The sequence below is a fragment of the Podarcis raffonei genome, chromosome 2 (genome assembly GCF_027172205.1).
Source record: "Podarcis raffonei isolate rPodRaf1 chromosome 2, rPodRaf1.pri, whole genome shotgun sequence".
Classification (NCBI taxonomy): Eukaryota; Metazoa; Chordata; class Lepidosauria; order Squamata; family Lacertidae; genus Podarcis; species Podarcis raffonei.
In genome coordinates this window covers 54,094,754-54,109,794 of record NC_070603.1, presented here as the reverse complement: position 1 = coordinate 54,109,794, position 15,041 = coordinate 54,094,754, and the positions used below count along the sequence as shown (strand labels likewise).

Below are 15,041 nucleotides of genomic sequence, written 5' to 3'. Positions count from 1 at the left end.
CCCTGTTGCAGGGTAATGGTAATAAAACAGATCTCAGTGTCTTTTCACCAGAGGTACCAAAGTATTATCTGACAAAGGAAGAAGTTTTTTTTTAATTATACCCTGCTCTTCTGTTTTGACCAAATACATATAAAAGCCAGTAATAAAAATTATTAAAGAATTGTAGAGTTGAAAGGGACCCCAAGGGTCATCTAGTCCAACCTGCTGCAATGCAGAAATCCCAACTAAATAATCCCTCACAGGTTGTTAAAAACTTCCACCAGGGAAGACCAGCACAAGATATTTAAAAATCCACCATGAAGTTCCTTCTGTAGACAGTGGGTCATTCACTCTAACCTACTCTTTGCTTGATTGACTAGATTTGCTTTCCTAAATGCCAGTCATTGCCTATGACTTCATTCATTGGCTAAAAATCAACAACACTGAAAGCAGGAGGAGGCTTGTTTCTCACAAAACAAATAAGGAAAAATGTGCTTCAACATTTAAAAAAATGAAAGTTGGGAGGAGTATGTCCCCTCCCATCTGCTATTCACATTTTTAAAAAGTCACCATACAACAACTAATGTGAATGGTGTCTTGTCTAATTTGGCCCTTCCTTGCCACGGGGAACAAATAAACCAAAGCAAAACTGGAAATTAATATCGGGGAATTCCAAATAAATGTATACCACTACAAAGCAGAACTGTTTCCCAGTATGGATCAAACAAGAGATGCACTATTAGGTGGGGATGGGGGCTATTTAAACTCCTCTGCTGCCTGTGTCCCTGCCACACAAAAAACTCTGCCTCTCCTCATCAAATAGTGATTTGGTATATGTTAGATTATTTTAGTGCTGCATCTAACTTTGTACTCTAATAATTGGTCTTTTCTACACATGAAAGGTTTTGCTTATCTTTGCTTACTTAACTATCTATCTGCTTGTTAGTTTCCCTGGCTTCTTTTTTAGCAGCTTAACCCATCAAGAGAGTGAAAGTAATAGCTTATCACAGGAGAGTTGCTGTCTACAAGTGTTGCTTGAGTGTTTAGTGACGGATGCTTGAGAAGCAGACTGCATGATAAATGAAGGCATCTTATGGTGCTCCTTAAGCAAGGGAAATAAATAATTTCTCTGCCTCTCTGAGCCATTGGTCTAGACTATTAATAATATGCCTTTGGCAGTCAGTACCAAAAAGAAAAAAGAAAAAAAAATCTGGGAGATTAATTTTCCCTTACCAAATAGCCTCAAATGCAAGGAGGTTAATAGTGATTTTGAGTGCATCTGCATATATCACCCTAAGTTTTTAATTCCTTCTCAAACACAACAGTTCTTGGAGAAAAGCCCAGCTTGCAGCCTGTGCAGTCTTAAGTCTGTTGGCAGAGTTATTTAGGTTTATATAGGGATTTCCAGTAGCTTAGGGTCAGGGGAGACTCTCAGGCCAGAGGGTACATTGTTAAAACTTAGCTCAAGTTGATTCTTCCCTTGTTCTGACCGTAGAACGTAGTCTTAACTGTGTATCCTCCAGCTGGGTCTATGTTACATGCCCTGAATGTGGATCAATTTGTAGCAGATGTTGCTAGTACTCCTGTGGAATAAGAATGGGAAGACAGTGGTAAAAGCTTGGGAGATGTGTTGTCTTCATAGGAAGAATTGATGTGAATGAATGAATATCTCACTTCACATTTTCAGGAAATGGTTCAGTCCAGTGGTGCAGGGTCCTGGTACACATTTCTTGTCTAATGAGCAAGCTTTTCACAAGGATGGTGATTTTGGGGAGGGTGTGCTTTCAAACAAGCAGGGTGCCCCACATCACTTCTGAGGTGTTAGAATCATGTGAGAAGTTTGTACTCTGTCAAAAATGTTCTGCTCAGGCTCCAGTTTCCTATATAAGTCACTAGCTGGGATCCTTTTCTCTGCATTCAGTGCTACCCCAAGACAATGATGCCCTCTGGCTACAAGGGTAAACACTTGAAAAAAGTCTTGCTGCACCATTCAGGCACTGATTCCTTCCTTCCCAGACTCACACACATAGACAACATAGCCTGAAGCCGGTTGTTTCATGCTGCTGCGTGGTAGTGCCCGCACTGTCTGCATTGGCAGACTGGCTGAAAAAGAATGATTCAGCAACACATGTGCAGAGAGCCTTTTCACGAGCACCAAATTGCTCCAGCAGGGAAGAGAGGGAGAGATAGTTCTGTTGTGCAAGGAGAAAGTGATCTGCTTAGTCTTATGTTGAAGACTATCCTAGGTGTCTGATGCCGCCTCTGTATTGTTAATTTCCTTTAAGCAGCCTCCTTATACAGCCTGGGGTTTCGTGTGTGTGTGTGTGTGTGTGTGTGTGTATATATATATATATATATATATATATATATATAATATCTTGGATCAGTTTTGAAAGAGGAATACATTAACTGGGAGATGTAAGCTGCCAAGGGTGTGGCTGCCCCTTTAACAAGCACCATCAAAAGTGATTACATTGATGATTTGTTATAAGTCCACTTGCACTGAGACCTGCAGGAGCCCCATTGTTATATTATTCCCTGTGTGTTCTACTCCTTGCAGGAGTGTGTTCAGAATAATAATCGTAGGTTTTCTCAGGTTAGGTTTCCTAAGTGAAAACTTTTTTTTAATAAATATAGATTTACTGAAACTAGTGGCTGAAGGTTAACTGCAACAGTCAGCAAATATTTTATCACAGGGGGTTTCTCTAACAAGCTACATCTTACAAAATAAAGGCAAAATTGAGTTTTTGTCTTTGAACCTAAGTTGTACTTGTAGATCCATGATTGTGGGCTTTAAGATTATTGGTGTAATTTCACTTGGGGAAACTCTTACATTTCATCTCTCAGCTATTTTAACTCCAGCCAAAGTCTGATTTTCAACATCGTCTTGGACCAGTTTCCATGTTACATATGAGAGAATGTATGACCCACCTGATTGACTGAACTTCTTGAACTAAGGGCAATACCAGCTGGTAGTTTTCACCTAGCTTGGCACTGTATTGTATTTAATATCTATCTATCTATTTATTCATTCATTCATTCATTCATTCAATAAATATATCTCTTTGGAGAAGAGCCACTCAAAGTGGTTTACAAAAGATTATGACAACAAGCAGCAATGATACAACAAGCAGCAATGATACAAAAAGTTGCAATAAAATGGATACAATAAAAATAGAGTATAATATAATAGATAATTTTTTTCTCTCCTCCTCCTTCTTCTCCTTCTTCCCAGATGGCAGATTCCTTGTCTTCTGGCTTGACATAATAATAATAATAATTAACACTGTATCTGGTGTTGCTGTCCTTACCATTGTTCTTTATATCCTGTGTTTAGGGATACAAATCCTTTCAGGGTAACTTATGCATACAAACACCAGGAATACACAAAGAAATGCAAAGAAGAGTAATTATCCCCCCCCCCCCGCTTACCATCATACTCACTAGGGAAGGTCCTCCACATCAGACTGTACAGTTCTGTCAGCCCTGCAGCATGGACTGAAATTCCCCCATCTTGGCCAGCTTCTGGAAATGGGAACAGTTGAAGCAGTCCACCCAATCTTCAACATTAAAGCCATATAAACCTGTCATTCCGTGAGAAATTCTGAAGGCTGGTTCTTTCTTTGTGTGATCCTGGTGGACTCAAAAGGGCAACCTGGGGAGAAGCTATTCACTGTGATTATGCACTGGTGAACTGACTGTATTTCTAATGCCAATTTGCTGATCCCCAGCTGTCTTTCAGCCCTGCATATAGGAAAAAGAATTGTTTTAGAGCTGTTTGCTCTCTTTCTTTCTCTCTTTCTGTTTTAAACACAGTCCACCTGCACCTCTAGCATGATGGAGAAATCTGTAGAGAACATTACAGCCAAGTAACGGCTCAATAGATTGATTTATTTCATCCCTCTCTGTTGAGTAGGATTTTTAAGTCACTCTGGAAATCTCATTTGACTGAAACTTGGAGAGCTGTAAAACAGCAACACTCCTTGTATACAGATATGTGTTAATATAGCTGCTTGAATGATTGCCATAGATTTCACATTTAAAGGAAAGCTAATCAGTAGCTGTGTCCACACATTGCAGCTCAGCATACAGTACCTGGTAGTAAGGAAATTTCTTCAGGATCTGTCCCCAAATCACAATGGTTAGGGGTGATGACAAAACATTTATGAAGAAAATCATCATAGCTATTTGCAAATGCATTTTCAAAATATAGAAGTGCAATTTCCTAAGCTTCTATGGGTTATTCTTGCTCAATCTAAAAGAAGCTGCCTCATACTATATGGCTGCTGGTCCATCTGTTGTTGTTTAGTCGTTTAGTTGTGTCCGACTCTTCGTGACCCCATGGACCAGAGCACGCCAGGCACTTCTGTCTTCCACTGCCTCCCAAAGTTTGGTCAAACTCATGTTTGTAGCTTCGAGAACACTATCCAACCATCTCGTCCTCTGTCATCCCCTTCTCCTTGTGCCCTCCATCTTTCCCAACATCAGGGTCTTTTCCAGGGAGTCTTCTCTTCTCATGAGGTGGCCAAAGTATTGGAGCCTCAGCATCTAGTTCAGTCTTATGTACACTGACTGGCAACAGTCCTCCAGGATTTCAGAGGAGACTTTTCCCAGCCCTATCTGGATATTGAATCTGGGACCTTCTGTATGCACACTATAACCCCTAGCACTCAGCTATGGGCCTGCCCCCAAAGAGCAGATATGGGAACAAGATCTTTAGGTGGGTCTGGACACTCTTGCTTTTTGCGAAGGGGTTGTCTTTAGTGTTCCTGCATCATCTAGACTGTCAAAGACATGCATGGTTGTCTTCTGTGCTGCTTGCTTATATTCATGCATCTTTCTTTGTCCATTGACTTAGAGATGATGTGATTTTACCTTGTATTTAATTATGCTGGCACCTCAGGGAATCTTTTGGCACAAAAGCAGCTAATTTTCCTCTCTGTATTCAAGAGCATTGACTGCTCCAAGTCTAAAACGTATTGATTTCTTGAGCCCACATTTAACTCGCTGTTATTTAAATGAAGTCAAGCAGAAAGGTCTTGTGAGGGAAATTTCGAAGGCGATATGAAAATGTTGGGGGTGGAGGCTTAATTTGTGCCGGGGCTCAGCCCTGCCATTTATTTGCAGTGCCAGGACATAACTTTTGAATGCATTGACTAGGAATAGATGGAGGTCCCCTTGAGCAGGTGTCAAGTGCATTTCCTTTGTGACCCCAGGGAGCCTCCACACATTAGGGGTTAAGGGAAGGAGGAATTCAGAACTAGAGAGTGGTGTTTCTAGACAGCCTTGAGCCCTTGTAACTAGAGGTTAGAGTTCTAGCTAGAAGGCATTGAATAAAGGGCTTGGGAGTGCCTTCTCTTTTTGTTTGCTACCAGTTGTGTGTCTCTGCTACTTTCCTTGTTTCCCACTTCTTGTCCAACACAGTTGCTGTTTTAATTTTCATACTTTTGTTTGTATTTCATGTGTCCTTGAATAAGCCTTATTGTTGGACTCCTCCCCACAGACACACACACACACACACACGAGAAAAGGGAGGGGGGGTTCCATGTCTAGAAGAATTATGGAAATGAAACTTTGGCCACATGTCCTATTAATAGTCCAACATACCCAGAATAGCTTAAACCTTAAGATATTTTGCTGTGCAAGCACGACACTACTAACCCCAGTTCTTGACTTAGGGTTTGCTGTGTTTTGCACAAAGAGGAAGTCTGACTCCAGGCAGAGTCATAGATCTCATCATACATGCTTCTAATTCTACTGCACTAATCAAGCTATATGTCCTTTGTATTCTGGCATCTTGTTCCAGGTATTCATTCCAGGATGAGGAAGACATGTTTATGGTGGTTGATCTGCTTCTTGGAGGAGACTTGCGTTACCACCTGCAGCAAAATGTCCGCTTCCAAGAGAGCACTGTGAAGCTGTTCATCTGTGAACTAGCACTGGCACTGGACTATCTCCAGAGCAGGAACATCATCCACAGGTGAGCTACGCACTATAGAGATACATTGATACTGTTACCAGTCATACCATCATGAGACACCATTAATCCTGCCACGTATCTGTAGTCAGTGCTTTTTTCCTCCTAGAAAAATAGGTGCTGGTACTCACCATGAGGTTGTTTCATAAATGCCACACTTTTTAACCCAAAAAGAGGTGGTGGTACTGCATATCCTTGAGTACCCCCTGAAAAAAGCACTGTCTGTAGTGTCAATGAATGACAGCACTTTCTGTATGCTTACCTTTGTGGGTCGACAAACACTTGGAATATTGGGATGAAAGCACATGTGGTTATTTCAGTTACCAATGAGTATTAGTATTATATTCCACCCTGAAATAATCAACAAAACAAATAATGTCTTTGTTCCTCCTGTAGAAATAAAGGGATTCCTCAAGGTGTTTGGGGAACGCCCTAAATAAATAATTTAATTTAACATTTGTGAATTCTTCAATAGATGTTGGAAGGAATAATAGCATAAATATCGAGCTTGCACTTGTTTTAGAAAAGTTCTGCAAAAGGCTTCTGATGCACTGATTGAGATATATATAGATATATGTATAAAACATAATATAACATATATAATATAACATGTTATATGCAAAACATTCACACACATTTGTTTCAGTCCACTAACTCAGCCATATAGCTGCTACAGTCAAACCTTGGTTACTGAACACCTCTGTTATGGTACGTTTCAGCTTCCAAACACCTAAAACCTGGAAGTAAATGCTCCGATTTTCGAACATTTTTTGGAACCCGAACGTCCGATGCAGCTTCTGCTTGAGTGCAAGAAGCTCTTGCAACCAATCAGAAGCTGCACCTCAGTTGTCGAACGTTTCGGATGTCAAACAGTCTTCCGGAACGGATAACGTTTGACAACTGAGGTTTGACTGTATTTGGTTCAGATGAATCATCCATATAGCAAACCCATAGAAGGTTAGTTGGGATCGGACATTTGCCCACAGATTGTTTTAATCCATAACAATAGTTTCAAAAATTTAATTTTGATAGCATACTTTATTTTGAGTGTTGTGAAATTTGAATGAGCATTTCTTATGAGCTGGTGACAGCCATCACTATCTACTAACCAATCCATGCACTCATAAAGAACTTTGACTCCCCCCTGCCCTTGAAAGAGGAAGCAGCCTTTTCATGCTGTGACCTGCATCTATCATCATTTCACTATGTAACTGAGGGGAGAAGTTTAACTATTCAAGAATGATATCCAAAACCTTTGCTGATTGGGCATAGCTAGTTGCATGGTTCTCTGGTTTGTGACCAGTATTGATAGTGCGTTCCTTTGAGAGTCATTAATATATACAAGGTTGCAGTGTGTTATCCCAAGGACAAGTTCAATAGAAACTCTTTAAAGGTTTGAAGTCCAGAGAGGGGGGTGCATCTAACAGAATTCTGTCTTGAGTAAATACTATAGGATTCAGCTCGTAAGTGGATAATTGCATACCATCAAAACGTTATTGGTTTCCACTTCATCTGTTTTTATGCAGAGTGTATGCCATAATGTTGTCGAGCTTGGGAAATAAAAAAAATGCAGGGAGATTGCAGTTTAAGAAGTTATACAAGTGATAAAGTTTGAAGAATAGAAATATGGGTGTACTAAGTATATGTATTATTAACTGCCTATGAAATTACTCAACCAAAACTTCAGGCTCTAGAAACAAATGTAATGCATGCTGTAATCACATGAGAAAAATAGGTTTCAAACTTTTGACCCATAAAACTGTTTTTTTTATAAATTAAAAATACATAAATTGTATTTTAGAAATGTGAATTGGATTATATTTATTTATTTGTTTGGTTTTTAAAAGAAATCAGTAATACTAGGTGTCTCCTTAGTAATAAATAACCTGACTTACATTGAAATCTAAATTTTAATATACATATGTTCAAGCCCACACTTCTAACATCTCTCTTTGAAGCAGAAGCTTCAAAGCCCACAGATCAAATGACTCTCAGGTACATCAGATTGGAGTAATTCCCAGTTGATGCAAACACACCTTTAGAAATGCAACCAGAGGTGTTATCTGTGTACTTAGTCTCATCTTGCATGATCATCTACTCCTATCTTCCTGGATAGATGCAATTCCTTGGAATGGCATAGAAAGAGTTGTTTGAATGATCCATTTGGTGAGAGTGTTTAGCCTTGCTTTCTCAAGTAGGCAGAGAATTTGAAAGCTTATATGCATTTGATAAGAGACTTTCAGGTGTTGCCTTTCAAACCTAAATAATATTTATTCAATGGGCATCATACTTCACTGGGAAGAATAGTGATGCTGAAGCTCATTATCCAAGATTTCTAACTATAAAATAGTGAGTGGAGGTGACTTAGACTACTCCTTTTTGCATGCTTCATTATCAAACTTCTTCCATGCCTCTGGACAAGATTGGAGTTGTCTTCCTACGGCTTTTTTGTTTTTCAGGATATTTGCCATTTATGGTTTACTTTCTAAAAATGTACACTTCAACTTCCTTTGTAATATGTTTTAACGTCTGCACTTGGACAAATTCAAATGCCTATTTCATGCTTGCGTAACCAAAGGAGACTTCAAGACAAAACAGTGTGGTAATGAAGGTATAAGGTTCACTTTTTCTGCTCTGCACCTGTTCACACAGACACCAAATAATGAATGAGGATGAATTACACTGGGAGACACAGAGGGAATAAGGCTGTTTTGTACTGGCTTTGAAAAAGCCTGGAAACTGTATTGGGCAAACACCCAAGGATGGATGGTGTTATATAAATCAATTAATAATAATGGGCACCATGATGATGTAGCTAGGAAGGATCCTAATCCAGCTTGTTTTTACATTACTCTTCTTAGCAGGAGGATTACTAGTAACATAATTTTCTGGTCTTAAAGCACACATTGATGAACAAGGCTTCTGGGTGAGCCCCACATCCCTGACCATTCTGGATTTTTTAAAGAGATGAATTTCATACTCTCCTGAGGAGGCAGTTACCATGGATGTAACGTAGGCCTCACTTGATAAGCTGGCTGTTGGTGGTTAGGTGACCAAATGTTGAAAAAGTTATCAGATAATAAAAGTAAGGAGATAAAAGTTGGTGCCAGTTGTATGTTACCTCTTTTTATAATGAGTTACTGAACCATTTGAGCACAAGACTAATGCCACATAAGCCCAACGTCTATCAAGATAACGTTACTGGGAGTGAGAAGTAAAGCTGTTGGTTACTTTGCTAGTATGTTACTCCTCTTACATGATTATCTTTGCAAAGGCAGTTGGGGCATCATCTTGAGATAACGGCAACAAAAGACTCAGGTGAAACCTTCTCTTTTAAAAGAAGGGGAGAGGGAAAGGAGGGGAGTAGTCAAAGGGTGTGTATCTACATGGAGTGTGGAACAGACTGGGCAGAGGGTCGACTCTGTAAGGAGAAGGGGAGAGCAAATACTTACACTACCTACGGCTGATGATCTTCAGTGCCTTCCAATTACCTCCTACCTTTTCAATGCAATCATATTTAGAAAATAGTTAAGGGGGGGAGTTACAGTTCCTTATTGCTGAATATTTGTTTCTCGGAAGAGGCGTGGAGTTCTGGGGCATGGAGTTGTTTCCGTTCAGGTTTATCTCTTATTTACCCCATCTTATTTGGCTTGAAATAGACTGAAATTAGTTTGCCTGAAGACCCCAGTTTCTCCTCACAAAAAGATACTTCCTCACACAGTGTATAGTTAAACTTTGGAATTCTCTCTGGCAAGAGGCAGTGATGGCCATCAACCTGAATGAGTTTAGTAGAGGATTTGACAAATTCATGGAAGATAATGGCTACTAGCCACAATGGCTATATTCTGTCTCCACTGTCAGAGGTGAGATGCCTCTGAATGCCAGTTGCTGGAAATCACGTTGGGGAGAGTGCTGTTGCACTCAGGTCTTGCTTTTGGACTTCCTGTAGGCATCTGTTTGCCACTGTGCCTGATCCAGGCCATTGGCCTGATCCAGCAAGGCTCTTGTGTTTTTGTGTGCATGTGAATTGCCTCTTGGCAGCTGAGAAAAGATCCTCTACATATGCAAATACACAATACATTTGTGGCATTTTTTGTTTTGTGGAAATAATAATTTTCTTTTATTGGCAGCTGATAACTTAAAATAGATGCTAGAGATATATATTTAACTTCTTTACTGTTTTATAAACCATGTGCTTCATTGACTCAGCTGTATGAAAAAATAACCTGACATATTGCTCTGCTCCAATCTTTCTGTGCCATTGTCCCTATATCCAGAATTTAGATGTCTTCAAATCGATGGTAATCATAACCTGACATCTCTATACAGAAACACTTTAAGTTAACAATAAGCAAAGCCCTATGTTTTTCCCAGACTCAGAGATTATTTGCAAATATGCTGCACAGTGGAGTATGTCATTTTTCTTGTTTCTGTAAATGCTAGTTAGGAACAGATCAGTTTAACAACTAAAGTATAGGTTGGAATGAAAGAACTCATGAACTAAAATACAGCTGCATTCTCATCGAATTAAATTACAAAAAAATGTATGTGGGATTTCTTTGTAAGAAGAACTTTTTGCCATAAATTGCAGCGATAGAGTCCTTTTCATCCTAGATTAGATAAGGTTGATCTCTCCCCTTGGTATTTATTATTTATGCTCCATACTGTAGACACACAGGTGTGCTGCTTTCAGCAACACTTTGAGCTTTTACTTTTCATAAAATAAGAACAGGATAATGGTTTGTTTTTTAAAATAATAATAATATAATCAATCAAGTATCACAAAATAGCAAGCAAGTCACCTTTCAGGTTCCCAAGAACTTCAGCCTGGATCAAGATAAAAAGGGGGTGGGGAAGCTGGAGAACAATGCTATCAATGGCTACTAGTCATTGATGCATAAGTACCTTTTAATAATTAAAAAAGAGAATAATATTGACAAATTTTGAAAAGGGCATGGATAAGCTGTATTAGTCATGAAGGCTACATGCTGTCTACAGGATCAGAGACAGCATGCCTCTGAATGCCTTTCACTGGGAAACAATAGCAGCAGAGGGATATTGCCCTCATCCCCTGCTTGTGGACTTCACATAAGAGGCAGCTGACTGGCCAGTGCGGAATACACAATGCTGGACTATATAGGCCTTTGCTCTGATCCAGCAGGCCTCTTCTTGTACAGACCTGATACTGTTGCCGAGGTCTATACCTTATTTTACAAAAAGTGTTTATTAAGTGCTATGGAGACATTATGGTGCTGGAGGAGACTCTTGAGAGTCCCATGGACTGCAAGAAGATCAAACCTATCCATTCTTAAGGAAATCAGCCCTGAGTGCTCACTGGAAGGACAGATTGTGAAGCTGAGGCTCCAGTACTTTGGCCACCTCATGAGAAGAGAAGACTCCCTGGAAAAGACCCTGATGTTGGGAAAGATGGAGGGCACAAGGAGAAGGGGACGACAGAGGACGAGATGGTTGGACAGTGTTCTCGAAGCTACCAGCATGAGTCTGACCAAACTGCGGGAGGCAGTGGAAGACAGGAGTGCCTGGCGTGCTCTGGTCCATGGGGTCACGAAGAGTCAGAACGACTAAACGACTAAACAACAACAACAACAATGGAGACATTATTAGGCTAGGTTAGTTACAACCACAAAATGATTGTAAGAACAATGAAAAATAGTTTCATTTAAAAAACAATTCCACATATAATACCAATTACAAACAATCAAAAACACTTCTACAGATGAAAACGGTTAAAAATAGTTCAAATATAGATGCAAACTGGGATAGAAATCTTCAGTTAAAAATGATAGATATTCATGTGCACAGAATACCCCAAAGAGCATAGGTCAAATTGTGTTGACTTTCTTTTAAGGATGTCTCCCGCTCTCCTGCTCTGTGGCACCAGTGGACTTGTTCCCCTGTGGTGTGTGGGGCTACTTTCCCCCCTATACTTCATGCCTTTTTGACATGGCCTTGCGCAGTTAGCATTTGTGCTCAGTACATATGTTTATTCAAAAGACACCTGCTCCATTGTAACTTGCATCCTATTGCGTGATATCTTAAGGCAGTTTTCTCTGCCTCTGGATGATGGCTGTTTGAATCTGTAAAGACAGATAGAATCATCTCCCCTGCATAGCTTGGAAAAGTGAACAGCAGGATATAATTTCAAAGAGGTAGAAAAACATCAGTAGCTGGCCTCCTATGGTTGTTCTCCATTTTCATATTAACAGCTGAAATGCTTTGTACAATTGCCAGCGCATCTCCCAATAGGCCTTATTCCCAAGATGCAATTTGGGTGTAAGTTAAAAGTTTCCTGTATTAATTCCACAGTGCTATATCCTACAGTATATTGTGTGACCCCTGGGTGAGTATATTGAACATTCTGATTTTTTCCTTCCTTTCTAAGTTGCTGTTTATCAACAGTCTTAAATTTATTAAGAGATGAGTGGTATGAATTTTCCCAGATTCTTCCCCCCCCCCCAAGTAATTTATTTCATTTGAGATGGTTGCTGATGACGAATGGGTTGGGTAATAATTTATTTGTTCCCTTTGAATCCTGGTTTATGATTAAAAAAATAGGAACTTGTTTCAATTACTCCTCAGGATGTGGCTATTAAGATATTATAAACTCTTCTCCCCCACTCCCAAACAATTCTGTAAACAGTGTGTCAACGTGTTGGGAACATTTAGCGACTGAAGCGGTTACTTTGGCCAGAAACATGAATTCTAGTGCACAGTGTAATCCCATTTGTTTCAATCAGCTGTCTTTTTGGAGTGGAGATTGTAGCCTTTAGATGTCTGGCTGAAATGCTGAAATGCAAGAGTTAACAGGACGTGGGAGACTACAAGCCTTCCCGAAACCTTGAGACAGTGTGGAAAACAGGTTATATACATGAGATAAATGTAACATGATGAAACAGTTTTGGCCACCTGGAAGGTTTTGCTAGTCTTATAATTAACGCTATTCCCATACGGGGTGACATTAAATTGATAAAGCAGCACCTTGCCTGTAGAATGCAACATCTGTACTTAGAACCCTCAAGAGATGTGCAGACAACTGTTTACTTTGTAGGAACAAAGCTCTGTGGAGACAGCAGCAGTGAGTCAGACCCGTGTTTTTAATATATCAGCCATCAGGTGAAGTGGCAAGAAGATCACTAAACAACTTAGACCTGTCTAATAGAGTCTGACTTGCATGGCCACAACACTTGCCATCACATGGGTACAGAAAGCATCAAACCTCCCCTTTTGTCAGTGAAGATGTTTGCATGGTGTTTTCCGTGCTCTCTGTACTGGGTATTAGATTACAAGGCGCTTGACTAATTCCCATGGCAGGTGCTTGGGAAGCAATGTAATTAGCCCATTAAGATCAGGTAATTTCTTGTAAAGTCAATCAAGTGCATAGAGCAGGCATATCAGTTGCCACTTTGCCTCCAGTTCCCCCCTCCCTAGTTTTGGGATATTAGTGTCCCTCCCCCCCCCATCATAGAGAAGCTAAATTTCAATGACTAGATACTGAAATTCATCAGAAATCCCATGTTTCCTTGGCTATGATTTTTTTGTTGGAGTGCATTTCATTGCCTTAAAAAAACCTAGATAAACAAAAAGCATATGTTATAACAACTGAAATATATTTCAGTGCAAGAGCTAAATTATATTTTTAAAAATCATGCTATTACTAGCTGCTGCTAGAAAAGAGGTTGCTAAACAACCCATTGGGGAAGTTCATCCTTTAAACGTTGTTAAGAATTGGATGGTTGGAACAGAGTATGCGGTAATAATGGGAAAATTAAAAGAACAATGGAAGAAGGAGAAGGGAAGTAAACAAATGTACTATTTTATTGGTGGGTATTTTATTGTGTAAAATGTATAACTGAAAATCTCAATAAAATAATAATAATAATAATAATAATAATAATAATAATAATAATAATGAATTAGAATGAAAGATTTAACTTTTTTTTTACATAAGCTGTTGATAGTCCGTAAAACACAATAAACTGAACTGAATAGATTAAGTTTCTTCGTTTATCTATGCATTCTGAAACAGAAAAGAATTTAAACTGTATTTGCTGGGTTGTTATTTTACTGTTAACACGTTAAAAATTGCACTTAACTCTGCTGGGAAATTTTTGAAAGTTTCCCCAAGGTTACAAATGCGATTCTCTTAACTGTGCTTTGATTTTTACCTTTCGGGAACTCTGCAACGTTTATTTTGTTTTTCTTAAAACAATTTTTTTTTTTGCTGTGTACCACTGAGGAGATTGTGCTATACCCCAGAGATGGTTCTGTTTCAATCCTAAATTGATTTCTGGGGAAATTTGTTTGTATGTAAAGGCTTCGTACTCCTATGATAGCAATTATGATTGTGCTAAATTTCATTAACTTTTCAATTAGAAACAAAACTCCCACTCAGACTGTATGATTGATTATTTCTGTAGAGCATAAGACCATAAGAAGAGCCTGCTGGATCAGGCCAGTATCCTGTCTAGTCCAGCAACCTGATTTCACAATGACCTACCAGATGCCTGTAGGAAACCCACCAGCAGGATTCAAGTACAGGACTACTCTCCCCTTCTGTGGTTTCCAGCAACTGATATTCAGAAGCATTGTTGCCTGCAGCTGTGGCGGCAGAGCATAGCAATTGTGGCTTGATAGCGCTCTCCTCCTTGAATTTCTGTAATCCTATCTGAAAGCCATCTAGGCTGGTCGCTATTTCTGTCTCCTGTGGGAGTGAGTTCCATAGTTTAACTGTATGGTACGTGAAGAAGTACTTTCTTTTCTCTGTCCAGAATCTTGCAGCTATGGAAGTGACACTTTTACCTCACTGCTGTGGTGACACTAGGTCTAATCTCCTTCATTGGACTGATGTGAGGGATAAAATCTCTGCTCACTTCTTTCTAATGAACAGGAATAAGCATGTTTCACTGTCATGCCGGAGCAGGTACTATCCATGTGGGAATGGATTTTACAAGCAGTGAAATGTTTTTCAACAGATAGCACATTGCTCAGAGGAGCAGCTAGCACAGGGATTGCAGCTGTGAATAAGCACCCATCCGTTCAGATCCATCCTTTTCAGAAAATGAGG

At 39.6% G+C, this 15,041-nt stretch overlaps 1 protein-coding gene across 1 annotated transcript in view; it reads left to right on the top strand.

Moving 5' to 3' along the window:
* Window positions 1-15,041, top strand: part of STK32A (serine/threonine kinase 32A) — a 63,972-nt gene that overhangs the window by 18,286 nt on the left and 30,645 nt on the right. Inside the window, exon 4 of the mRNA XM_053376646.1 lies at window positions 5,786-5,959. Coding sequence (XP_053232621.1) covers window positions 5,786-5,959 — 174 coding nt within the window. The remainder of the gene's footprint in view (window positions 1-5,785; window positions 5,960-15,041) is intronic.